We start from the raw sequence: 27921 nt of genomic DNA, 5'->3' as shown, positions 1-27921 counted from the left end.
GGAGGGAGAAGGAGAGGGAGAAGAAAGATGGTTAGTTAATTAGTTTTGGTAGTGGGGGAAGTTCTGGGTTCGAACAAAGTTTAAGAACCACTGGTCTGTGAATCATTTCTGATTGGAATGGGGACAAATGCCTCCCTTTGTCCTGGTGGAGGAATTCTTTCCATAAATAAGTAATTGATGTTGGGGAAAGCAACCTTTTTAGTTTGTTTGTTTTCCCTCAGTCCACATTATTTTGCATTTGAAATGGCCATTATCTTTCCCTTTTCCTACTTTTCCTTTTCCTGTTTCAAAACAAATAGAAACTTTTCTCTTTATTTCTTAGATCAAGTCTTATGGAATTGGGTTTGCCTGAACCACAGGATATGATTTCTTCTTCCACCTCCTCTGTCTTTGTGGCTCAGGAGCCTGTTCTACCCTGTTGTGACTGTAAGAAGGCAAAACATTCTTCTGACAGTAGCATCTCCTCTGGATCATCCTACGACTCCAGCCTGTCTCACCTTCCTGTCTTTTCTGAAGGAACAACTTGGCAACTCTGGAGCCACAGTTTACCTAGTTTACCTCAAAATCAACCTCCTCCTGTGTTCAGGAACCAAAGCAAAACCCTGCCTTCTTTTAGGCTCTCAGAGCTTGGGAAATCAAAACTTTTTCAGAATTTGGCAGCTCTTTCATCCTTAAGACCTCAAAACACTTTTATCAACTCTCTTTTTGAATCCCCAAATCTCCACAAACAAGAAGAGAAAACAAAGGATGAGAGAAGGAGCAAGAGTCATTTGACGTCAGATCATAGACCAAATGCAATTTTCAAAGAGAGACCACTACTGCCAGGGTCAGCTCCATTCCAGCTCTCTCCTTTGGCTAGGCGGGAGTTAGAGGAACATATGGCTTGGAAGGTTTGTACTTTGCAGGAACAAACAGTGCCTCTGCCTGTGAGGGAATCATGGGCAATGCTGAATTATTTAACTGAGGTACAAGGAGGAGTCCCTGAACCAGAGAAACCTCAAATCCACTTATCTATGCCCATTCATCAAAGCACTGAGCATAATATCAACAATGAATCCTCAGACCTTCCATCATTTCAGCTTCACATGAACGTTGGAGTGGAATCTGGATTAAACAGAACAGAAACAAAAATTTCACAGACTCTTATCCCAGGTAAGCAGTCACAATCTGGGGATGGCCCTCAAATCCTTGGATCCAGGCCCTTAATGACATCAATGGGCACTCCACCTCCCAAAAGTTTAGGAGTTGACATAGCTCAAGAGGAAACGACTTTACTGCCAAAGGACCCAAAACGTGTGTTAGAGCTTAGTGTAGAGCAGAGGGTCATAGATCTTCCAGAAAAAAGGATACAGCAGCATAAGACCCAAGTGACTAACGTGGAGCTGACCCCACAGCTACCATATCAAGTCAGAGATAGTATAAAGGTTACTCCACTGGCATTACTTCAAGTCATGGATTCAATGGGGCTGATTCCAGAATCACAGTCAGAAGTGATAGAAACTGTGGGTTTGTTCCCACGGCCACCAAATGAAGTCGTGAAACCAATGGAAGCCACGGAAACAGTGAGTGTAAGCCAAAACCCATCATATCAAGTCATTAAATCAGTGGAGGTAACCCCAGGATCTCAGCAGCAAGTTATGGAATCAAGGAAGATGACCTCAAGACAGCAGAATCAAGTCACAGGCAATGTGAAGGTAACTCCTATAGCATTGCTTCAAGTCATGGATTCTATGGGGATGATTAAAAAATCACATCCACCTATCATACAGTCAATGGGAATGACCCCAAGGATGCAATATCAAGTCATGGAGTCAATGAAAAGGACCACATTGTTGGACCAGCAAGTCATACAACCAGGAAAGATGAGTCCAAGGCTACGACATGCAGTCATGGAAACTGTGGAAATGACCCCAGGGCCACAGCATAAAGTTATGGAATCAGTGGACGTAACATCAAGGCCACAAAGTCAAGTCATAGAACCACTGAAGATTACTCCAGGGCCAATATGTCAAAATGTAAAATCACCTGAAATGATCGCCAGGCCATTGCATCAAGTGAAGGATTACCTGGAAGTAACTCCAGTGACACTATTACAAGCTATGGATTTCATGGGGATAATTCCACCAACACAGTCACATGTTATAGAATCTGGGGGTTTGACTCCAGACACACAGTCTCAAATTGCAAATTTGACCCCAAGGGCAACTCAATCAGATGGTTTGACTTCTTCTAGCTCTCCTACTACTATTGGTCCACGTGGAATGGTAGAATCTGTGGGCTTTCCTCCACAGCTACCACCTAAAATCATGGAATTGGTAGGATTGATTCCAATGCCATCACAACAATCCATACATTCTCTAAAGGTAACTCCAACAGCACTGGGGTCACCCATGGGAATGATCATAGCACCACAGTCACAAGTTGTAGAAACTCAGGGTTTGACCCCAAGGCTAATATCTCAAGTCAAGGAATCTCTGGAGTCAACTCCTGAGTCATGCATTCAAGTGCTAGACTCTGAGGGGATGACTCCACAACCACATCATCAAAGCACAGAATCCATGGCATTAACCCCAGGACCACCTCATCAAGTCATGGAGTCTTCAAGGGTGACCCCAAGGCATCAAATTCTGGCGTATTCAGAGATGAGTCCAAGGCAAAGCCATCACGTCACAGAAACTACGGGTTTGACATCTGACATCTGGCTACAAATGGAGAAATCTGCAGCGGTGACACAGTCACACCATCAAATGATGGAATCTTTAGGGACAATCCCAAGGTCACTGGGTCAAGGTACAGAATCTATGGGAATGAGCCAAAAGCCACTGCCTCAAGTCACAGAATCTACAGAAATGCTACAAGATTCATCACTGCTTCAAGATGTGAAGTATATGGGGATGAAGCCAATGCCACAATTTAATGTTATGGATTCTATGAAGTTATCCCCAGGATTGCAAAATTTGAAATCTGGGAAACTGATCTTGGGACTAGAGTTGCAAAATACAAAATCTATAGACATAACCACAGGTTCAATTCCACAAATGGTAAAATATGGACAGCTGATCCCAACTGTGAACTCTATAGAACTGGCCCCAGAACTACAACTGCAGAGTATAAAACCTGATGAGTTGGCCTCCATACCACAGCTGCAAAGTGAGAAATCTGTGCAGTCAGCCCCAGGGTCTCAGCTTCATGGTGTGAAATCTATCCAATTGACCCTGGGACCACAACAACAAAATGAAAAACCTGCTGAGTTAGTCCCAGCACCACAGTTGCAAAGTAGGGAATCTATAGATTTGGTCCCCAGTTCACAGTTGCAAGGTATGGAATATGTTCATTTGGACCTACCATCAGAGTTTCCAGGTATAAAAACCGTGGAGTTGACTCTAAGACCAGTACAAGAAGATATGAAATCTGTGGAGTTTGCCCGAAAGCCATGGTTACAAGATATAAGATCTGAGGAGACAGCTCCAGTACCATTGCTTGAAGATGTGAAAACTCCTCAAATGGTAGAAAGTAGGAGGTTGATTCCTGAGACACAGGTAGAAGACATGAAATATGAGGAACTGATCCCAGGAGCACACATTCAAGCAGTAAAATCTGTAGAGTTGAACCTCAAACCGAACCATCAAGTCACAGAACCTGAAGGATTGACCCCATGGCATCAAGCTTCAGAATCTTTAAGGATGATCTCAGAGCCAGGATATCGAGAAACAGAAGCAAAGTTTACCTCTGACACTTGTCACCATGCAAAAGAATCTAGGGGGTTGATACAATCATCTTTAGGAAATACCCCAGGGCCACTGAGCCAAGCTTCAGAATTTATGCAGATGAACTCAATGTCATTCCAAGGTACTCTTGAGCCAATGTTCCAAAGTGTAAAAGCCATGGGGGATACTCCAGTGTCACAGCACACAATACAAGAATCTTTAGAGTTGGTACCAGGATCAGAGATGCAAGGTATGAAATCAAAGATGTTGACCCCAGAGTCCCAAGGTATGAAGTTTGTTCATCTGAATCTAGGACCATATTCAGAAGTTATGAACTATGAGGAGTTGATCTTGGAACCACAATTTCAAAATGTGAAATCTGTGCCATTGACCTTAGAACCACAGTCCAAAAGTATAAAACCTGAGGAGTTGACTCTAGGGCCATTAATGCATGATAATAATTTTGTGGATTTACACGTGCCACTGGAAGAATCTAGTAGGTTAATTCCTGAGACACAGTTACAGCATGTTGAATCAAGGAAAGTGACCATGGAACCACATTTACAAGGACTGAAATCTGTGGGTCTAACTTCCAGACCAAGGCATCAAGACACAGAGCCTGCAGAGTTAGCTGCTGAGATCTGCCCACAAGAGGAAGAATCTGTGAAACTGATCCCACAGCTAGTCTTGAAAACTGCTGGGGTGATGCCTAGGCCACATTTTCAAAAATTTTCAGAGATGACTCTAGGTCAAGGCTATCAAGATACAGAAACTGTGAGGCTGACTTCTGAGGCTTTGCCCCAAGTAGCAATAACACAAAAACCAACAGGTCAAGTTAGAGAATATACAGGAATTACTCCTCTAAGGCCACATCTTCAAGTTACAGAGTCATCAGAGATACCCCTAAGGTCAGAATATGAAAACACAGAAACTGTGGGGTTGGCAACATTTCCAGTTGAAAACATCCAGGAGGTAATACCAGTACCAACATATTCAGAAAAAGGATCTCTGGAGTTGACTTTAGGACCAGGGATGCAATATGAGAAATCAGAGCCACTACTGCAAAATTTGAAATATGTGAAGTTAACCTCTGAGTCATCCCCATTAGTGGTAGGATCGAAACAGTTTATTACAGGACGAAAACCACATGTTATGGAGTTGACCCCAGAGCCACAGCTCCAGGGAGTAAAGTCTAGGCAGTTGGAGCCAGAGCCAAAATTACAAGATGTGAAATATGTTAATTTAATTCAACAGTCAACTACTACCAGAGTGGTAGAATCAGAGAAGCCAATACAAGAGCCAGTGCTACAAAGCATGATATCAGAGGAATTGAGTAAGGAGGCACAGCTCCAAGGGCCACAGCTGCATAGTGCAAGATTTTCAGAGTTATCTCCAGAGCTGCCACTTCAAGGAGAAAGACCTATAGATTTAATCTCAGGGTCTCCACATCATGGTGTGAAATCTGATGAATTGACCCCAGCTTCCCCAGTGCAAGAAATAAAATTGTCAGATTTTATCCCAGGACCAAAACATCAAAGTGTTGTATCTGTACAGTTGACTGCAGAATCACAACCTCAAAGTACGAAATTTATGGAACTAAACTCAGGACCATGCTTGCAAGATATCAGATTTTCTGATTTGACCCCAGAACCAAAGCATCAAGGTTTCAAACATGTGCAGTTTATACCAGGAACACAGCTTCAAGACATAAAGTCCGTAGGATTTGTAACAGAGTCATCTTTGCAGTTAAGTCAAGGGCTCCCAGTTGAAAATATGAAATCTGTTCTGTCTGTTGAAGGATCACAGTTTCACAGCTTGAAATCTGTCAAACTGACCTCAAAACTACAATTTCAAGATGTGAAATCTGAGGAACTGAACCTAGGGCCAGGGCAGCAAGATGTAAAATTTTCTGAATTGACTTCAGGGCCAAAGCTTCAAGGTGTCAAATCTGGGGAGCAAATCCCAGGACCACTGTTTCATAGTGTGACTTCTGCGGAGACGACTCTAGAGTTAGGGCTTCAAGATTCTAAATCAGCAAAGATGTCTCCAGGGCTTCAAGGTGTGAAACAGGTGGGGCCATGGCTACAAGATGTCAAATTTTGTGATCTGACATCAGGAACTCAACCTCAAGGTGTGAAATCTTCAGAGTTAAACTCAGCGCAACAACAACAATATGTGAAATTTTTTGAGTTCACTCCAGAGCCAAAGATGCAAGGAGTAAAATCTATGAAGTTGACCCCAGGACCTGAGCAACAAGGGGTTAAGCCTGAGATGTCAGTACCAGAGCCACTGTTTCAAGGTGTAAAATGTGTGGCAGTAGACCACATATCAAGCTTTGAAGGTGACATTTCATATAAATTAGTCTCAGAGCCACAGATACCAGATGCAAAATCTATGGAGTTGACTCCTGGACCGCAGTTGCCAAGTGTAAACTATTCTGAGTTGACCAGAAGACCACGGTTACAAGTTGTGAAATCTTCTGAATTGATCCAAGGATCACAGTTGCAAGATGTAAAACCTGTAGAGTGGATCCCGATCTCAAAGCTTCAAGGTTTACAATCTGAGGCGCTAATGCCAGAGCCACAGCTGGAAGATACGAAATCTGTGGAGTTAACACCAGGGCCACATTTGGGAAGTATGAAATCTATGCAGTTAACATCAAAGCCACAACTGGGAAATGTCAAATCTACAGTGTTAACCCTTGGGCCACAGGTGGGAGATGTGAAACCGGTAGAGGTGACCCCAGGCTCAAAACTTCATGATTTGAAATCTGAGTTGTTGATCTCAGAGTCAGAGTTGAAAGATGTGAACTCTGTGGCCTTAACTCCAGGACAATGTCCAAGAGGTATGAAATCTACGTTGCTAACCCCAAGTCCACAGCTGGAAGTTAAGAAATCTGTGGAGATAACCTCAGGGCCACAGATAGAAGACGTCAAATCTGTGAAACTCACCTCAGATTCCAAGCTTCAAGGTGTGGAATCTGATGAGTTGGCTCTGGGTTCAAGAAATCAAGGATTAAAAACTGTGACGTTGGTCCCAAGGATACAACTGCAAGATATGAAAGCTGTGGAATTGAAACTTGGACAAAGGATGCAAGATGAGAATTCTGTGTTTTTTGCACCAAGGTCATTGCTCCAAGGGCCTCAACTACAAGGTATGAAACCTCAGGAATTGACTACCAAGCCACAAATGCAAGATGTGAAAATTTTGGAGATAACCCCATGTTCAAATCTTCAAAGTTTAAAACCTGTAGAGAAGACTCCAGATCCAGAGCTGCAATTTGTAAAATCTGTGAAGTTGACCCCAAGGCTAAAGAAGCAGGCAGTAAAATCTGCGTTTGCAACCAGAAGACAAAAGTTTCAAGGAGTAAAATCTGTGGATTTAGCCCCGAGGCAACAGCTTCAAGAGATGGAACTTGTGAATTTAACTCCTGGGCCAAAACAGGTTGGTGAGATATCTGTAATCTCACCAGAGCAGCAATGTGTGAATTCAGAGCCACTGAAGAGAGGGTCTAAGTCAGAAGATGGGATGTCTTGGGAGTTAACTCCAGAGCTAAAATTTAAAGAGAGAAAATTAGTAGATCCCAACTTTGAGTTAGAGTTGAAAGGTAGGAAATCATTTGAATTGACTCCAGAATCAAATATTCAAGGTGTAAAACCTAAAGAGTTCAAACTTGAACCACAGTTGCAAAGTATAAAGTCTCCCAAGTTGACCCCAGGACCACAGCTGCAACAAGTGAAATCCTCAAAGTCAACTTCAGAGCCACAACTTCAAGGTGTGAAAACTGTTGAGTTAAAACAGGAGCCAAGGCCTGAAAGTATGAGATGTATTCAGTGGATACCAGGACCTGAGTTCCAAGGTGTGAAATCTGTAGGGTTAAATCTTGAGTCACAATCTCAAGGTGTCAAATCTGTAGAGTTGAAATCTTCAATACAGTTAAGAGATGTGAAGTCATCTGAATTGCCTTTGGGGCCAAAAATTCAAGGTGCAACATATATGAAGTTCAACCTTGGGCCACAGTCGCAGAGTGTGAAAACTCCTGAGTTATCCCCAGGACCACAGCTGCAAGAAGGAAAATTTTTGGCATCAACCTCAGAGCCACAGCTTCAAGGTATGAAAACTGTGGAGTTAAACCAAAAGCCACAGCTTGAAAGTATGAGAACTGTTCAGTGCATGCCTGCACCAGTGTTTCAAGGTGTGAAATCTCTGCTAAATCTTGGGTTGCAATCTCAATGTGTCAAACCAGCAGAGTTGAAACCTTTGATACAGTTAAGAGATATAAAGTCATCTGTATTGACTCCAAGGCCAAAGCTCCAAGGTATACAATCTTTGGCATCACTCCAAGAACCTCAGCCTCAAGGTCTCAATTTGAAACCTTGTCTACAGTTTAGAAGTAAGAAATCATGTGACCTGACTTCCAAGTCAAAGCTCTGTGATATAAAACCCATGATGTTCAAATCTAGGCTTCACTTGCATGATGGAAAATCTCCTAAGTTGATCCCAGGACCATGGTTTCAAGAAGTGAAACCATTACCGTCATCCCCAGGAACACAGCTTCAAGGTGTGAAGTCTGTATTGCTTACAAAAGAGCCACAGTTTCCTGAGGTGAAATCTGGGGTATTAAGCCAAGAGTCACAATTACAAAGTGATAAAACTATAGAGTTGAACTCCCCACTACACTTGAAAAGTATGAAGTCATTTGAGTTGACTCTTCAGACAGAGCTTCAAGGTGTGAAATCTGAGGATTTCAACAGTGGGCCACAGTGGCAAGGTCTAAAATCTTCTAAGTCACCACTTGAGACAAAGTCCCAAGATAAGAAATTTACTGAGTTAATCTCTGACTCAGAGTTGCAAGGTACAACATTTTCTAAATTGACTGTGGGGACAAAGATTCAAGGTGTCAAATCTACAGATTTCAACCCTGGGTCATTGTTACAAGGTGTGAAATCTTCTGGATGGACCTCAAAGATAAAGCTTCAAGATGTAAAACATAAAGAATTCAGCCCCAGTCCTCAGTTGCAAGTTCTGAAATCTTCTGAGCTGATTCTGGGATCAAAGCTTCAGAATGTGAAATTCGTGTTCAACTCTGAGCCACAATTGCAAAGAGTGAAATCTTCTAAATTAATCTCAGACTCAAAGTTTCAAGATGTGGAATCTGTGAAGTCCAAATCTGCGCCACCATTGCAAGGTGTGAAATCTTCTGAGTTGATACTGGGGACAAAGCTTCAAAAAGTGAAATCAGTGGAATTCAAGTCGGGTCCACAGTTGGAAGATATGAAATCTTCCAAATTAATCACAGATATAAAGCTTCAAGATGTAAAATCTACAAATTTCAGGTCTGTACCAAACTTGCAGGGTATGAAATCATCTGAAGTTATCCCAAGGGAAAAGCTTCAAGGTGTGAAGTCTGTAGAACTGAAACCTAGTCCAAAGTTACAAGGTGAGAAATCTTCTGATTTGACTCTGGGGAGGAAGTTTCCAGGTGTGAAATCTGTAGAGTTGGACTCAGGCCCACACTTACAAGATATGAAGTGTTCTGAGCTGATCATGGGTATAAAGCTTCCAGATGTAAAATCTAAGCGGTTAAGTTCTAGACCACACTTTCAAGTTATGAAATCTTCTGAAGTGATCCCAGGGACAAAGCTTCAGAAAGCGAAATCGGTGTTCAACTCTGGACCAGAGACACAAAGTAAAAAATTTTCTGAGTTGATTCAAGAGACAAAGCTTCAAGATGTGAAATCCTTAGAGTTTAACTGTGGACTGAAGTTACAAGGTGGGAAATCTGACTTAACCCAGAGGAGGAAGCTTCAAGGTGTGAAATCAGTGGAGTTCAACCCTGGACCACAGAGACAGGGTGAGAAATCTGATTTGATGCTAGAGTGGAGGCTTCAAGATTTGAAATCTGTTGTTCCATGGTTGCAAGGTGTGACATCTTCAGAGTTAACACCAGAGACAAAGCTTCAAAGTGGAGAATCTGTGGAGTCCACCACCAGGCCAGTGTGGCAAGATATGAAACCTTTTGAATTGACTCTTGGTACAAAGGTACAAGATGTGAAATCTTTGGGGTTTAACTCAGCTGCACAGTTACAAGACAGGAAATTGTCTATGTTGACACCAGAGGCACACCTTCAAGGTGTGAAATCTATGGAATTCAACCCTGAGGCAAAATTGCAAGGTGCAAAATCTTCTGAACATATAAAGCTTCAATTAATGAACTCTACAGAGGTCAACCCTGGTCTAGAATTTCAGGTTGCAAAACCCTCTGAGTTGGCCTTGGAATCAAAGATTCATAGTGGAATATTGTCTGAGATCAGTGGTAGAAAGCAGTGGCAAGATGAGAAATCTTATAAGTTGAATCCATGGCCAGAACTTCAAAGTGTAAAAGTCATGGTGTTCAATCCTGGGACACATTCGCAACATATAAAATCTTCAGAATTATGCAAAGGGACAAAGCTTCAAGATGTGAAATCTTTGGAATTCAATCCTGACCAACAGTTGCAAGATGTGAAATCTTCTGATTTTTGTCTGGGAACAAGGCTTCAAGGTATTCAATATTTTGAGTTCAATCCTGGACCACAGTTGCAAGAGGTAAAATCTGAGTTGAGCACAGAAATGAAGCTTCCAGATGAGCAATTTCTGGAATTCAAGCATAAGCCTAAATTACAAGGTGGGAAATGCTCTGAACAGAATCCAGGGCCACAGCGTCAGTGTATAAATTATATGCCATTCAACACTGGGTCACAGGTGCAAGATATAAAGTCTTCTGGGTTGAATCCTAGTCCAGAGCTTCAAGGTAGAAAATCTAAAGTGCTCTACATTGGGCCTTATTTGCAAGGTGTGAATTCTTCTGCATTCATTTCAGAACCAAAACTTCAGTGTGTAAATTCTACTGGATGCAACCCTGGGCCACATTTGCAAGGCACAAACTCTTCTGAATTAAACTCCGTTTCAAAACTTCAAGGTATGAATTCTTCTAAGTTAAATTCAGGGATAGAGATTCAAAGTGAGACATCTATGGTGTTCAACTCTGGACCACACTGCCAAGGTCTGAAATCTGAATTGGGTCCAGGGTCAAAGTTTCTAAGTGTAGCACCCACAGAATGCAATCCTGGGCCACAGATACAGTGTGCAAAGTCTTTTGAATTGAATCCAGAGCCAAAATTACAATGTTTAGATTCTATGGGGTGCCAACATGGACCACCCTTGCAAGGAGCAAAATCTTTTGAGTTGACTTCGGGGAAAACATGTCAAGATATGGGATCTGAGGCGAATCCAGGCACAGAGAATCAATGTGAGACATCTATGGTGTTCAATCCTGGACCACATTGCCAAGGTCAGAAATCTGAATTGAGTCCAGAGTCAAAGTTTCTAAGTGTAGCACCTACAGAATGCTACCCTGGGCCACAGATGCAGTGTGCAAATTTTTCTGAGTTGAATCCAGAGCCAAAATTACAATGTTTAAATTCTATGGGTTGCAAATGTGGGCCACGCTTGCAAAGTGTAAAATCTCTTGAGTTAACTTCAGGGACAAAATGTAAAGGTATGAGATCTTCTGATTTGAATCTGGGGCCAGAACTTCAAGGTATAAAATCTATTATGTTCAGTCCTGTGCAGCATTTACACGATGTAAAATGTGAATTGACTCCAGGGACAAAGTCTCAAGGTATAATCTCAACAAAGTTCAACTCTGGCGCACAGTTGCAAGGTGTGAGTTCTACTGGGTTGAATTCAGGGTCAGAACTTCAATACATAAATTCTATAAAGTCTAATCCAGGGCCACAGATGCAAGGCATGAAACCCTCTGAAATGAACCCCGGGCCAGAGTCTCATGGTACAAAATCTATGTTGTTCAACCCCGAACCACATTTGCAAGATGTGAAATCTTCTGAGTTAACTCCAGAGACAAAGTTTCCAGAAGTCCAATTTTTGGTGAACCACCTTGGGGAACAGCAACACGTTGTGCAGTCTGTGTTCACTTTGGGCCCTCAGTTAAATGGTATGAAACCTATGTTATTTTTACCAGAGCAACTTCTTGAAGATATGAAGTCTGTGAAGATGAACAAAGAGCCATTGCTTTATGGTACAAATTCTACGAAATTGATTTCAGACTTTGAGCTGCAGAACTTGAAATGGAACGTGTTTGCACTAGAGCCACGTTTTCAAAAAGTGAAATCTGTGGAGTTAAATCCAGAGCCACATCCTCAAGGTATGAATTCTGAGGAGTTGCCTTCACACCTCAGGCAGCAGAGTGTAAGATCTGTGGTGTCTGCACCAGCGCCATGTTTTCAAGATGGGAAATCTCTGGAGTTGAAACTGGAGCCACAACCTCAAGATGTGAATTCTAAGAAATTGATTTCTTGCCTCAGGCAGAAATCTGTAGTGTCTGTATCAGCGCCATGTTCTCAAGATGTGAAATCTATGAAGTCAAACCTATTGCTACAACCTCAAAGTGTGAATTCTTTAGGGTCATCATCATGCCTCAGGTCACAATGTGTTAAATCTGAGGTCTTTGCACCACAGCCATGCCTTCAAAATGTGAAATCTGTAGAGTTGACACCAGGGTCCCAACAACAAGGTATGAATTGCCAAGAGTTGACTTCAGGATTGCAAGGTATGAAATCAGTAGTGTCAGCACCAGAGTCAACTAAGAAGTTCATACCAGGACCAATGTTGACTAGTGTCAAATTTTCAAATTTGTCTCCAGAATCACAGCAACAAAGTGTGAAATATTTGGCGTCTACTCCAGAACCAAAGTTGCAAAGCATAAAACATGTAAAATCTAGGATCTTCCAGGCAGGATCAGGGGCTCGAAGAGGCCTTACCTGGCCTGTCCTGGGCAGGCGACGGAATGTCTGGGAGAGTCGCTCCTGGAGGCAGCGACTACCTAGAAAATACCTCTCCAGTATGCTAACGCTGGGGAATGTCTTGGGGACCAGCATGGAAAGAAAGCTTTATTCTCAAACATCTTTAACAGAAAGAGCCACTGCAGATACCTGTCAATCTATTCAGAATTTATTTGGGGTTCCAGTTGAATTGATGGAATTTTCCCAGAGTCTGCTTGAGAAGGGTCAAGGTACTATTTCTCAGCCTTCAGTGGTCAAAAACTACATTCAGAGACATACTTCATGCCACGGTCATGAGAAAAGAATGGCCTTAAGGATGTGGACACGTGGCTCCATGTCCTCCATAATACAGCACTACTCTGGCACTAGAGTGAGAATAAAGAAAACAAACTCAAAGCGCTGTGATATATCCCAGGAAGTCATTCAGCACATGCCTGTTTCATGTACAGGGAGTCAGCTTCCTGCCCCAGCAAAGTCAGAGTCTTCCTTCAACGTATTTTTTGCTAGGAGAGATTCTGTTCCAGTGGAAGAGAGTGAGAACTCACAGAGTAATTCACAGACAAGGATTTTTGAGTCCCAACACTCCCTCAAGCCGAGTTATCTTCCCCAGGCCAAGTCTGACTTCTCAGAACAGTTGCAGCTTCTACAAGATCTGCAGCTAAAAATAGCAGCAAAACTGTTAAGGAGTCAAATACCCCCCAACGTACCTCCACCTTTAGCTTCAGGTCTGGTTCTAAAATACCCTATCTGCCTACAGTGTGGCCGATGTTCAGGATTTAATTGCTGCCATAAATTACAGGCCACTTTTGGAACTTACCTTCTTATCTATCCACAGCTTCACCTTGTAAGCACTCCTGAAGGCCATGGAGAGATCAGGTTGCGTCTTGGCTTTAGGTTGCAAACTGGGAAAAGACCCCAAGTCCCAAAGTATCATAGACGAGATAGACCCATCACACCAAGGAGCCTTAGATCAACATCACTAAGGAAAGCTAAAGGCTATACTCAAGCTTCCAAGAGTCCTACTTCTACAATAGTTTTCCAGTCTGGGTCTTCCCAGTGTCCTGCTCCTATACAAGTCCACATCAGGCGAAGGCAAGGTGGCAGCCCTGGCCTAGTAGAAAAGACAGAAATTAGAGAGCCTGGACACTATGAATTCACTGAAGTTCACTCTCTATCAGAGAGTGACTCTGAAAGCAATCAGGATGAAAAGTGGGCTCCTAATTCCTCTAAGGAATTACCAAGCCAGTTAAGAAGGAAGATGAGTGGAGCATCTCAGACAACTACCGCCTCTTTAAAAAGACAACCTAAGAAATCCTCCCAACCAAAATTCATTCAACTCCTTCTTCAGGGCCTAAAGCAGGCATTCCAAACAGCACACAGAATTATGGCTTTGGTTGGGCAGAAGCCTGAGGACAGGACAAGGCCAGACTATTTCCGGTCAAGCAAAAACTACCTTCCAAAACAAAAAGCCAGAGACTATTGCTTATCAAGAGATATCAAAAGACACAGGATGCCAACTCTCAAGCTAAGGTCAACAGACCCAACCATTAAGGAGGAGAGCACATTGTGGGGAGAAACAGACCAATTCAGATCAGCTCAACAACCAACAGGAAATAGCTCTTTCCAACCCAGACCTATACAACTGCCCAAGCCCATAGTTTCCCAAAGAAGTACCACTCTCAAAAACACCTCAAGCAGCCAGCCTTGGGGTCCTGTTCAAAATGAGAGTAATAGCAGAGCTAAGAAAAACTTTAACAGAAATGAAATCTCTAGCCAGGAGTCCAAGAACTCCAAACCAGGAACCAGAGTTCACGCTGGGAGACCCTTCCATGGTTCCCCTATGAAGAGAACCTCACACAGTCACCTTAAAGAAAAGTCCACACACAAGGAACGAAACCACCACAGCTTCTGTAGGGAAAGAACCCCATGGAATTCTTCTGGAAGGAGCCAATATAGTCCCTCTGAGAGGGACCACCGAAGTGCCTCTGAGAGGAGCCACTGCAGGGCCTCTGAGAGGAGATGTCGCAGTCCCTCTGAGAAGAGGCACCGCAGGGCCTCTGAGAGGAGATGTCGCAGTCCCTCTGAGAAGAGGCACCGCAGGGCCTCTGAGAGGAGATGTCGCAGTCCCTCTGAGAGGAGAGGACACAGTGCTTCTGAGAGGAGCCACCAAAGTCCCCTCAAGGAGAGACTCAAGCACAGCTCACCTAGGGAGAGGCCCAGATATAGTTTGGGTAAAGATTTCAGGAGTAACTCAAACATGTCTCCTAGAGACCACACCAAAAAACCCCAAAGGAGGGCAAGTTTGGAGGCCTGACGCTAGAAGATAGAAAGAGACCCGCCCCAGTTATTCATTGCCTCGCTCAAGTCTCCACCAAATTGCCTTTTCCTGGCTTCTTTCCTGCTCAGCCACTGGCTTCCACTTCCTGCACCCTCAGCAATGAAAGAGCTTCTACTTCTCTCTACCTGAGGGGAGGGAGGGAGGGAGGGAGGGAAGGCGGGAATGGCTCTGTCATTTCCCTAAGATAAATAAACGGGTAATAATTGACCTTCCTGTGCACCTAGAAAGACCACTCGTCGTGCCCGGTGGAGCATGGGGGCGTGGAGGGGCAGGAGAGGTAGTGCAAACGGAGGGAACGAGACGGACGGACTCCGAGGCCAAGCAGAGGCTCCAACCCCCAACCCCCAGTTTCCCGGGTCCCACAGCGCACTCCCGGGGCGGGGTCTCAGAGGAAGTGTGTGGGGGGCGGGGGTGTGGGGGCCTGGTCACGTGACTCGCCCTGCCGCAGCCCCCTCGGAAGCTGAGAGGCGGAAGTAGACGTTCGACACGGGGCTCGCGGCGCCGACTCCACATCCGGGAGCGGAGAGGAGAGCGGAAGTGGCGTTGATCTGGCCGGAGCCCTTGGGTGAATTTGTTAGGCGTGGAGAGGGAGTGATGTCTTCCAGACTCGGTGCAGTGCCCGCCGTGAGTTTCTCGGTTTGACCGTTACGCTTTAGGGGTAGCGCTGTCGAGCCCGCCACACGCGGTCCCTCGCTTTTGTCCCCTGCTCAGAGTTGGTTTTATCAGAGCCCATCGCAGGCCCCACCCTTCTAGGTCAGATATACCAGCCCCCTCGTTTTTCCCCCGACTTCTGCTGCCCGATCCCCACCCCCTTGGACTCAGTTCCTCGTCATATTGCCGTTAGTCTCTATTCCTTTTACATCCCCAGTGCCTCCCATATCCGTTGTCCTCGCTTTCTGTCTCCCTTTTAGAGCCTCTTTCTAGGACAGGGCTTTGAGAATGGGGGAGATGAAGGCTCTAGTGTTGTCACCTGCCTTGACCCTGTAGGAAGATAGGGCGGCACATTTTTCGTAAAAAGTCTTGCCTTCTTCCGTTTGAGGGAGTAGCCCCGGGAGAGCTTCATTTCTTGGCACAGGGGGATTCGTCTTTTTGTGGTCAAGGTTCAGAGGCCCCTAGCATTTACTCATGTGCTTGCAATTTGCTAGACCCCGGGACCCACATCCTTTAAGCAGCAGAGGAGCACGAGGATCGTGGGAGCTAAGAAGTAAGTGAGGTTTTGTGCGATCCATTTATAATTGTGTCGCCAGCGCTGTCCAATAGAACTTCCCGTGATGAGGAAAATGTTGTGTATCCGCACTGTCCAGTACTGTAGCCACTAGCCACGTATGACTGTTGAGCGCTTGAAATGTGGCTTAGGTCAGTGAGGAGCTGAATTTTAAATTGTATTTTAATTAATTTAAATAGCCACCTGTGACTAGTAGCCACCTGATTGGACAGTGCAAGTCTAATCCTAGTGTGGGGGAGGAAAACTTGGCATCCAAAAAAAAAAAGTACGAATTATAAGAAAAATGGAATGTGTGACTCAGTGTAGCCCTGCATTTCTTTAGACATCAAATATGTACTCATGAATACATTGATGAACTTGGGAAGGACTGATAAAAATGACTGTAAGAAATGCTTATATTTTCAAACTACTTGGCTTCAAGACTGGTTTATTGTTTACTGAATGTGCTAAGCTTTTCCATATTTGTTAATACAAAAAAGATTCTTGTTAAGGAGATACTCATTGGAAGGGATTAATTCATTCATACAATATTTACTAAATATCTGCTTTGTGGCAGCTCTGTGGTAGGTTAGATACACAGACGTGAAAAACACACAACTAACAGTCTAACCGATTTAGGCAAGGAGATCCACACAATACAGTGTAAAGAAATGTTTTTAAACAGGAATTTAATATAGCCTTTTGGGAAGGGGAGTGATATTTGGAAGGGAAAGTTTGCCAGAGCAAATCACTCCTAAACAGACTTGAAAGTCAAGGAATAATACAGTTAGCCAGAAGGAAAAGGGTTTTGTTTTGTTTTTTTGTTTTTTGTTTTTGTTTTTCAGAAGAAAGAACAGAATGTGAATGGGTAAAAGGATTTAATGGAATAGCAAGTGGGTAATTGTTCAGAAATGTAAAGATTAATGGGCCCTCATCTATTAATCAGAATCAGAATCATTGGGGTTAGGGCATCAGAATCCTTATTTTTAACTGGCCTCCTAGGACATTGTGAAGTTTGAGAATCCTCCATGAGAAATGAGACTAGAAGAGAGTAGAGAATGAAACCGTGGAAAACATCAGTATTTAAGGATTGGGTAGAATAAAAAAAGGCTGCAAAGGATACTGAGATGAACGTAAAATACTTTTCTAACGAAATCTAAATATTTGCACCTAGAGAGTGAACTAGGGGCTCTTAAAAATTCTTGGTAGATCAGAAAGGAGTTGAAAATAGGTTAAACTTCTCATCTTTGTGATCAGAAGCCGAGACTGAAAGATAGTACCACACACAACAGGTTATTTTAAAATCACTACAATTATGATAGTTATTGTATGAGCCAAAGGCTTTTTCTTGTCATATTTATGGAAAGAGAAGTTTGAGATTAATCTGGTTTTTAACAAATAATCAAATACCCTGAGTTGATAGGTAGTGTAAAATACTTGAGAATTGTTTTTGTTGAGTCCTTTAAAAATAAAAGAGAGCTGGAGGGAGGGATTCCCTATCCACGTTGACTTAATCCCCAAGATGTTAAAACTGTTGATTTTTTTTCCCCTATACTCTTGCTTATTCATGAGCAGGGAGGTCGGTATATCTGAGTCCTACACTGACAGCAAAGAAATTTCTTTGAGGACAGTTTCCTAAGAGGAGTCAGATGGGACTTGACTCTTAATGGCCTGTTGATACTATCAAGTCTTTCTAGTAGAGATTGTTCCCATTGTTTGGGATGGTGGGTTTTGGCCCTAGAGGACTGCCAGTTCCCACTAAAATTTTTTTTATAACTTCATTGAAGTATGATTGAAATACAGTAGACTGCATATATTTATACAATAAGTATATTGTATAAATATATAGATATATGTATAGAGTATCTTCAGCTTTGACATATGTAAGTACCCATGAAACACTATTTCCTGATGAATAGTGGTGTAAAACAATCAAGATAACATTTCCATCTCTCCCAAAAGTTCTTTCACTTCCCTTTGCAATTCATTCCTCCCTCCACTCCTGTCCCCAGACACCCCCTGACCTGTTTTCTGTCACTGTACAGTGGTTTGCATGTTCTAGGATTTTCTATAAATGAAATCAGACATTGTGTCCTCTTTTTGCATGATTTCTTTCACTCAGAATAATGATTTTGAATGAAGAATAGTTTTTGTTGCTAAACAAAATTCCATTATGGATATAACATAGTTTGTTTAGCCATCTGTCTTGAGGGACATTTGGGTTATTCTCAGTGTGGAGGTATTACAGTAAAACTGCTGTGAACATTCATGGGCAAGTCTCTGTGTGGAAAAATATTTTTGTTTCTTTTGATAAATACTTAACACAGTATTTATTTATTAAGATGGAATTTACCATCTTAGGTTGATTGGGTCCTATGTCAGGAGTATGTTTAACTTTTTAAGAAATTGTCAGTCTTCCAAATTGGAGGTATTATCATTCTTACCAGCAGTGTAGGAGAGTAAGTCTCTAATTTTAGCTAATTTAATGGGTGTATAATTGTGTTTCATTGTGGTTTTAATGAGCATTTTCCTGATGAATAGTGGTGTAAGACATGTGTTCATGTGCTTATTGGCCATTCATATATCTTTTTTTGTCAAGTGTCTGTTCATGTCTTTTGCCACCCAAAAAAAAAAAAAATTGTGTTTTGTCTCACCATTAAATTATATAATTTAATTTTTAAAAAATATTTTATGAACACAGTTCTTTTGTTATATGTGTCCTGAATATTTCCTCGTCAGTGGTTTGCATTTCATTTTCTTAATGGTGTCTTTTGAAGAGCCAAAGTTTTAAATTTATCATTAAAAATAATAAAAATTTTATCATTTTTTCCTTTTATGTTTCATTCTATTTGTATTCTATTTAAGAAAACTTTGCCATCCCTAATTGCAAAGATTTTTTCCTTTGCTTTCTTCCAGAAGTTTTATAGGTTTTATCTTCAGGTCTATGGCTCATTTAGAGTTAATTTTTATGTATGGTGTGTTATAAAGGTCAATATTAATTTCTTTCCATTTGTATATCCAGTTGTTGAAAAGACTATCCTTTCCCTGTTCAATTGCCTTGGCATCTTTGTTATAAATCAGTTGAACATGTATAGGTGTGGGTCTGTTTCTGGACTTTCATTATTCTCTCCCGTTAATGTATATGTCTGTCTTTTTGCCAATACTAAACTGTTTTGATACTGTAGCATTAGAGTAAGTCCTGAAATCAGATAAGGTAAGTCATCTAACTTTGTTGTTTTTTTCAAGATTGTTTCAGCTATTATATTTTCTTGGCCTTTTTATATAAATTCTACAATCAGTTTGTTATTTCTATAAAAGGAAGCATGCTGGAGTATTGATTGGTATATGTATTGAATCTATAGGTCGATTTAGGGCGAACTGCCGTTTTAACAATATTGAATTTTCTGATTTATGAGCCTGTTATATTTTTCCATTTATTTAGGTCTTCAATTTCTCTCACCAGTGTGTTGTAGTTTTCATTGTAAAATTCTTGGATGGCTTTTCTTAGATTTGTTTCTAGGTTCCTAGATTTGTTCCTAGGTTGCTGTGTTTTTTGTTATTGTAAATGCTATTATTTTTATAAGTTCATCTTCTAGTTGCTTGTTGCTAGTAGCTAAGAATACACTTTTTAAAAAAATATTTCATTTATTTATTTGGTTGTGCTGGGTCTTAGTTGCAGCAGGCGAGCTCCTTAGTTGCGGTTCGCAGGCTCCTTAGTTGCAGCACATGGGCTCCTTAGTTGTGGCATGTGAACTCTTAGTTGCGGCATGCATGCGGGATCTAGTTCCCTGTCCAGGGATCAAACCCGGGCCCCCTGCATTGGGAGCGCGGAGTCTTGACCACTGCGCCACCAGGGAAGTCCCACAATTGATTTTTGTATTTTAGCCTTGTATCCTGTCACTTGCTAAATTCATTTTTTTAAATTAATTAATTAATTAATTTATTTTTTGGCTGTGTTGGGTCTTCGTTGCTGCACATGGGCTTTCTCTAGTTGCGGTGAGCAGAGGCTACTCTTCGTTGCGGTGTGCGGGCTTCTCATTGTGGTGGCTTCTCTTGTTGTGGAGCCCCGGCTCTAGGGCATGCAGGCTTCAGTAGTTGTGGCATGTGAGCTCAGTAGTTGTGGCTTGCGGGCTCTAGAGCACAGGCTTGGTAGTTGTGGCACACAGGCTTAGTTGCTCCGTGGCATGTGGGATCTTCCTGCACCAGGGATCGAACCCGTGTCCTCTGCACTGGCACGCAGACTCTTAACCACTGCACCACCAGGGAAGTCCCTCAATTCATTTTTTTTTTTTTAAGTTTAATTTTTTAAATTTATTTATGGCTGTGTTGGGTCTTCGTTTCTGTGCGAGGGCTTTCTCTAGTTGCGGCAAGTGGGGTCCACTCCTCATCGCGGTGCGCGGGCCTCTCATTATCGCGGCCTCTCTTGTTGCGGAGCACAGGCTCCAGACGCGCAGGCTCAGCAGTTGTGGCTCACGGGCCTAGTTGCTCCGCGGCATGTGGGATCCTCCCAGACCAGGGCTCGAACCCGTGTCCCCTGCACTGGCAGGCAGACTCTCAACCACTGCGCCACCAGGGAAGCCCCCATTTTTAATTCTAGTAATTATACCATATATTTCCTGAGATTATCTTTGTAAACAAACTGAATAAAATCTGTTAAAAAAATCTGCAAGTAGGGGCAGTTTTACTTTTTTCCTTCTGATCTTTATGCCTCCAGTTTCTTCTTATGTCAGTTTGGTAAGCTGTATTTTTTAAGAAATTTGTTCATCTTAATTTGTCAGTTTTTTTGGCATAAAGTTTTTCGAAGTATTCTCATTATTTTAATGTCTGTATGATGTATAATAATAACCCCTCTTTCATTTCTGACATTGGTTATTTGTGGTATCTTTGGCATCTTTTTTTCTTGATCAGTCTAGCTACAGTGTTGTCAATTTTGTGATCTTTTCAAAGAACCAGATTTTCTGTAATATCTGTTTCCTAATTTGTGAATTTCTCCTTTTTATTATGTTGTTCCTTCTATTTCTCTGGGTTTACTTTGCTCTTCTTTTTAAGGTACCTTAAGATGAAATCTTAACTCATCGATTTTAGATCTTCTTTTCTAACATAAGCATTTACAGCTTTAAGTTTCCTTCTAAGTACTGCTTTAGTTGCGTCCCACAAATTTTGTTATATATATTTTTGTTGTTATTCACTTAAAATATTTTTGAATTTCCCTTGTGATTTCATTTTTGACCCATGAATTATTTAGAATTGGATTCTTTAATTGCCAGATTTATTTTGTATTTTAGATACCTTGCTATTCTTGATTTCTAATTTAATTCTGATGTGGTCAGAGAACACATGTATGATTTTCATCTTTTTAAGTTTAAAGTTTATAGCCCAGTATATGATCTATCTTGTGAATGCACAGTGTGCTCTTGAAAAGAAAGTATATCCCATAGTGTTGGATGTAGTGTTCTATAAATGTCAACTACAGCAAGGTGGCTAATAGTGTAGTTCAGATCTTCTGTGTCTTTACTCAGTTTTTGTCTAGTCTGTCAGTTCCTAAGAGGAGGAGGACTTAAAATTTCTGGTAAGATTGTAGAATTGTCTACTTTTCTTTTTCTATCAGTTTTGCTTTGTGTGCTTTGAGCCTCTATTGTTAGACACATGCAATGAGTAATTATGTCTTCCTGATGATTTGTCATTTTAATTATTATGAAGTGTCCCTTTTTATCTCTGGTAATACTCTTTGTCTTGAAGTCTGTTTTATCTGATATAAAAATGGCCACTCTAGCCTTCTTGTGTTTGCTGATGGCATGGTATAATTTTTCCATCCTTTTACTTCCAATCTACATACGTCTTTATATTTAAATAAAGTGTGCCTCTGTAGGCAGCATATACTAGGATATTGCTTTTTTATTTACTCTCTCAATCTCTGACTTTTAACTGGAGTATTTAGACCGTAAACATTTAAATTAATTGCATGATTGGATTTAGGTCTACCATTTAATTATTTGTTCTCTCTACTCTGTTTTTTGTTCCTCTGTACCTTCTTTTGGATTATTTAAATGTTTAGTGTGCCATTTTAATTTATCTATTTGATTTTGGCTCTCTCTCCTACTCCCCCCCCCTTTTTTTTTCCTTTGAGGGGGTGGTTTGGTAGTGGTTGCTCTAGGAATTACAATATACATACCTACCCTTTCATCATCTACTTAGAGTTAAAATACTACCTCTTTGCTTAAATGTAGAAGCCTTAGACCGTATAGATTCCTTTAACCCCCTACCTGCTGACCATTAAATTATAGCTGTCATATATATTACATCTACATTTATTGAAAACCTTACCAGATAATGTTAAAATTTTGCTTTAAAGAGTTTTTAATATTTACCTGGCTGTTTGCCATTTCTCTTGCTCTTTCTTCATTCTTAAAAATCCAAATTCCTCTCTGGTGTCATTTTTCCTTCAGCTGGAATTATTTCCCTTAGCATTTTTCATAGAGCAGTCTGCTGACAACAAATTTTCTTAGTTTTTCTTCATCTGAAGAAATATTCGTAAAGGCTATTTTCACTGAATATGGAATTTTGGATTGATAAATCTTTTCTCTCAGGATTTTAAAGATGTTGTGCTGTCTTGTCCTTGGTTTCTGTTGAGAAATTCACGATCATTTGAATCATTGTTCTCCGTATGTAATATGTCATTTTTTTCTACCCGCTTTCTGGATTTTTAAAAAATCTTCAGTTTTAAACAGTTTCATTAAGATATGTCTAAGTGTGTTTTTCTGTTGAGTGTTTGTTGAGCTCCTTAAATCTGTAAATTTAAGTTTTTCATTAAATTTGGGGGATTTTCCACCATTATTTTTTTCAAAAATTTTTCCTCAATCTCTCTTTCCTCTTCTTCTGGGATTACAACCACGCTTAAGTTAGATCTTTTGATATTGACACCACAGCTTGTTGGGGCTTTGTTGACTGTTTTTCAGTCTTTTGTCCTCTTTTTCTTCAGATTGGATAATTTCTATTGATCTGTCTTCAAGTTCATAGATTCTTTCCTCTGCCGTCTCCAGTCTATTACTAGCCCATCCAGTGAGTTTTTATTTTCTCTGTTATTTTTCAGTTTTAAAATTAATTTGTTCTTTTTTATGATTTCTATTTTTCTGCTGATAATTCCTACATTTTCCTTCATTTCCAGTGTGTTTTCCTTTCTATCGTGGAGCATAGTTATAATAGCTGCTTTAAAGGCTTTGATAGTTCCAATATCTGCATCATCTTCCAACATCTGTTTATCATCTGTCCTTTGAGAATTGCTCACATTTTCCTGGTTCTTTGTGAATTGCATAATTTTGGAATTTATTCTCAAGATTGTGAATGTTATTTATGTAGACCGTGGGTCTTTTTAGGATCTTCTGGGGATTGTTGCTGTTTTTATTTTAGCAGGTAACCTGTTTAGGTTCAGACCATAAATTCTGTCCTACTTTCTGAAGGCATTGGTTCAGTGGAACTGAGGTTCCATTCTTTTGAGTCTTTTCTATGATGGTTTAGAGCTCAGGGGTTAGTTTGAGACTTTTTCAGGTTTTTCAAATCTTGTTTCAGTTCTCCAAGCTTTTGATACATTGGTTTGGATCTGTCTCACAATAGTAGCTCAGGGGTTAGGCTGAGACTTGTGTAGTTTGTTTAAATCTATTTCACTTTCAGAGTCTTCGCTAAGCTGGTTTGGGTATGCTCCACACATACATAGCTCAGGTTAAGCTGTGATTTGTGTGGATTTGTACACAGAAATATGAGGTCACCTTCTTTGCCTGTCTCTTCTCCATGATTCCCCCACATTCTCTAGTCTATAGAGACCCCTTTTCCTGGTTTCTAAGGCAAGAAAGATGGAGTTTCTATGAGAATTTAGGCTGCCCATGCTGGTCTGTGAGTGGGGGCCACCCTTGTTGCAAAGCTGCATGTGAGAGAAAAAAAAAAAACTGGGAAACATACCCCATGTGGCTCACTTCTCCAAGTTTTAACTCTTCTCCACAATCCACCTGCTTTTGTTTACTTTTTGAGGTCCAGAGTTTTTAGTTGTAATCAGCAAGAGGAATGGGCCGTAGTGGGTGTATGCCACTGTGCCGGAACCAGGACATCTCTGTATTAAATTTGTAATGTTGGACCTCAGGTACAGAGCTGAGAATCATTTTTCCCTTTTTGTAGCATACTGACTTTGTAAGTCCCTGTTATTTTTTGTTTTCCCTATCCCCACATCCATCCCCTTCCTCCCAGAGACAACCATACTAACAAGTTTGATATTTGTCCTTAAATATTTATGAGTCCTTATAAAATAGCTAGTGCTGTTTACTTGTGTAATTGTTTTTAATTTACTGAATTGACATTGTACTGTACATCTTGTTCTGTTTTTTTTTTAATTAAACAGTATGCTTTTTAGTTATGTTTGTATCTCTAGATGTGTAGAAATGGTTTATTGCTTCTAACAACTGCATAATATTCCTTAGCAGGTATCTATCACATTTTACTTTTATTTATTCCTAAGAATGGTCACCTTTGTTACTTCCAACTACCTGCTACCACAGACCTCTATGTGTAATTGTTACCAACCCTACCTCTAAAGTGTTGTCTTGAATCTGTCAGTTTATCATCTCTACTACGAAACCTTAGTTCAAGTTCAAGCTTTCATCATCTCTTATCCATACTGTTGCAATAAGCTGCTAACTCTTCTCCTTTCTTTCACTCATCCTCCATGGGTCATCTTTCATACAGCATCCAGAGTGACCTTTCTAAACCATAAATCTACGGCAAGCCTCACACAGTTAGTTAGCTGGAAGAGGAATGTCTCAGAGATCCTTGGACTACACTTTGAGAACTGCTGCTCTACCACACTTTGAGCCATCTAGAAGATACTTTGTCACTACTCAGTAATGTTTGTTGACTACATACTGACTCGTCTTAGATTTAGAAATTTGGGTCCAGCCGTATACCAGACTTCTGGCCAGCTTAACTCAGACAAGATAGCGCCCTTCCTTTAGCTATGGGATCTAAGTATCAAGTTGCCTAAGCAAGACAGGGTGCCCTGACATCAAAGTGTAGTGGTTACGGTCCCTCTGCCAGAGAAATAGGGAGGCCTGGACATACCTGCTTACAGATCCAGGGGATCTTCTGAAGGGTCATGGAACACCCTATTTTACTACTTTCTTTTCATTGATGGATTTAGGAAGGAATGCCTACTTGGGCTATAGAATGATCATTTATGTGGACTGCTTATGCTTTCTGATTATAGTGAAGTATAATAATAATTATATGTATTGTACTAGGTCAACTATTTTAATTGTTAGAAAATTACAATCTAAATTGTTTTTATTATCAGGCTTCTTCGTTTTTTGCACAGGTAACCAACTTGATTATCTTCTTATGATGTAATGTAAGTAATAGAAACTTTACTCCAGACCCTCCTTTGTGGTATTTATCTTTGTGTCGTGTTAGTAGCAGGACCCAGTGCTCCATAAAGGATAATAGTTTCCAGTACACTATCCCTCACGATGACTCCTTAAGCGGCTCATCATCTGCTTCTTCTTGTGAACCGGTGAGTGATTTTCCAGCCTCCTTCCGAAAGTCTACCTACTGGATGAAGATGAGAAGGATCAAGCCAGCTGCTACTTCCCATGTTGAAGGTATTAGTATCAGTATCTTATTCCAAAGACAGGGAACTCTCTAAAGTTATATTTGAGGTAGCTGTTGTAAATGGCTTTTAAAGTATTAAGTACCACATATGTGTTTGTTATTAGTGGTTGAATTTTTCTTTTTTTTTTTTTTTTGGCCGTGCCACTCGGCTTGTGGTATCTTAGTTCCCCAACCAGGGATTGAACCTGGGCCATGGCAGTGAAAGCACCAAGTCCTAACCAGTGGACCGCCAGGGAAGTCCCCAGAAAATTTTTTTAAGGTGTTAGGCTGTCATATACTGTTAGCTTCATGAACTGTCCCTCTGTTTTACTGAGTGAAATTCTGCTGATCTTACTCCTCTAGGTTATATGGTATAGCCTTTCCTCTTCATACGAATTGAACTTTCTTTCCCGTTGCTCTAGTTTGATCCTCTGTTGAGGGTTTAGGGGCTAGTGTAAGGATTATTCTAAGTGGAATTTATTAGTGGTTATAGTCTGAAGGGTTCTTAGTAGCCCTTTATCTTGAACAGTTAGCCTCAAATCAGGATCAAACAAATGACACTGCCTGAAGGATCTTATTTTTCATAGGGAAAAGTTGATCACTTGGGATGGAGAACAGTACAAAAGGAAAAAGGGAGGTTGAGTCAGTTAATGAAAAGTTATACCAACTTCCCTAAAAATGTTACAGACACTTCTGTAAGACCTGTGCTTGCTGATAATCTTTCCCTTTGGTGGTCTTGTGATCGATGATTTGAAGGCGGGCATAGATGTTCTCATATAAACCATACTGAGATTTTGTTTTGTTTTCCTGTGTTATTTCAGGGTCAGGTGGAGTATCAGCCAAAGGAAAAAGGAAGCCCAGGCAGGAAGAAGATGAAGACTATCGAGAATTTCCTCAGAAGAAGCATAAGCTTTATGGTAAGGGAGTAATTTTGCTAATTCTTTTTCACTGCGTGCCTGGGCTTTATTCTCTGAAGGTGAAAGGGAGAGGGACCTTAGATTTTGGCCCTTAAGCAGTTTTGAGCCCTTTGAATTTTTTGGCAAGGAATGGCCTCCATCCTGCCTTTTTTTTTTTTTTTTAAATTTTGGCTGCGCTGGATCTTTGTTGCGGCGCACGGGCTTCTCTAGTTGTGGCGTACGGGCTCTCTAGTTGTGGCGCACGGGCTTCTCTGGTTGAGGCTCGCGGGCTCTAGAGCTCGCAGGCTCAGTAGTTGTAGCGCGCGGGCTCTCTAGTTGCAGCGTGTAGGCTTAGTTGCGGTATGTGGGATCTTAGTTCCCTGACCAGCGATTGAACCCGGGCCCCTTGCATTGGGAGCGCGGAGTGTTAACCACTGGATCACCAGGGAAGTCCCCCCATCCTGCCTTATTTTACCGTTTTCTTCTGTCATGATCTAAGGGAGTCATTTGGTTGAGGGAGTGGGGCCTAGGGTGTTGAGAAGAGGAGGAAAGAGATTTTGGTGCTAGAGAGGGGTCAGCAAAGGTGATGTGTTGGGCTTCAAGTTTCTGTCTTGCGTCAGGGAGGAAGCAACGGCCTAAAACTCAGCCTAATCCCAAAGCCCAGGCTCGTCGTATTCGGAAGGAACCACCAGCTTATGCAGCAGGTATGCCTTCTGTCGGAAGCTTTGTGAGATCTGGTTCTCTCATTCTGTCTTTTTTGTTGTTGTTGGTAAAGGAATGATGTACCAAAGCATTTTTTTAGGGAGGCACTTATTAAGTGCATGGCTTTGGAGGTCAGTCACGTTTGTTCAAGTTTTGGCGCTTCATTAATTTTTTGACCTGCCTCTTAATTTCTGCAAACTTCAGTTTCCTTGTCTCTAAATAGGAATAATAAAGGCAGTCAGAATTGTTGTGAAAATTAAATGGGATAAAAACATTTAACAAAGTCTCAGGCACATAGGAAACACTTGGCAAACTGATTGTTATATATCTCAGTATCCCATTCTTATATGCTACTATGAAAAATATTACCCATTGACAGTTATACGTCAGTAAAACTGGGAAAAAAATTATTGCTCATTTCTTTAAGCCACTGGGCTTTGGAGTGGTTGTTGGATGGTTTTGATCGTGGGGAATTGAGTAGGAGTTTCAGAAACTCTTCACTGCCTGAAAAAAATTATTTCTAGAAGTTATATATAGCAAGAGTCTTTCCCCCAGGAAGAGGAAAAGCCACTTTATGATACTTTTCCTAAAATCTGGGATTGTG

General features: G+C 41.3%; 2 protein-coding genes across 6 annotated transcripts in view; both read left to right on the top strand.

Annotated features, from left to right (window-relative positions):
- Positions 1 to 14864, top strand: part of SPATA31H1 (SPATA31 subfamily H member 1) — a gene marked incomplete at both ends in the record, with an annotated part of 41334 nt that extends 26470 nt beyond the window's left edge. The window contains one exon of the mRNA XM_082427084.1: positions 323 to 14864. Coding sequence (XP_082283210.1) covers positions 323 to 14864 — 14542 coding nt within the window. The remainder of the gene's footprint in view (positions 1 to 322) is intronic.
- A 490-nt stretch (positions 14865 to 15354) lies between these two features.
- The window catches only part of ZNF512 (zinc finger protein 512), a 31777-nt gene continuing 19210 nt past the window's right edge, over positions 15355 to 27921 (top strand). Inside the window, exons 1-5 of one of the 5 annotated variants that reach the window (XM_082427938.1) lie at positions 15355 to 15512; positions 16034 to 16092; positions 25546 to 25730; positions 26541 to 26636; positions 27236 to 27319. In XM_082427938.1, the coding sequence (XP_082284064.1) occupies positions 15483 to 15512; positions 16034 to 16092; positions 25546 to 25730; positions 26541 to 26636; positions 27236 to 27319 (454 nt within the window). In that variant the 5' untranslated portion in view covers positions 15355 to 15482. Of the gene's footprint in view, positions 15513 to 16033; positions 16093 to 25542; positions 25731 to 26540; positions 26637 to 27235; positions 27320 to 27921 lie in introns of all 5 variants that reach the window. The other 4 variants (XM_082427937.1, XM_082427940.1, XM_082427939.1 and 1 more) reach the window with 4 other exon arrangements.

This window comes from Balaenoptera physalus, assembly GCF_965194825.1.
Source record: "Balaenoptera physalus genome assembly, chromosome: 15".
In the NCBI taxonomy this organism is placed as follows: Eukaryota; Metazoa; Chordata; class Mammalia; order Artiodactyla; family Balaenopteridae; genus Balaenoptera; species Balaenoptera physalus.
This window is presented reverse-complemented; position numbering and strand designations above follow the sequence as displayed.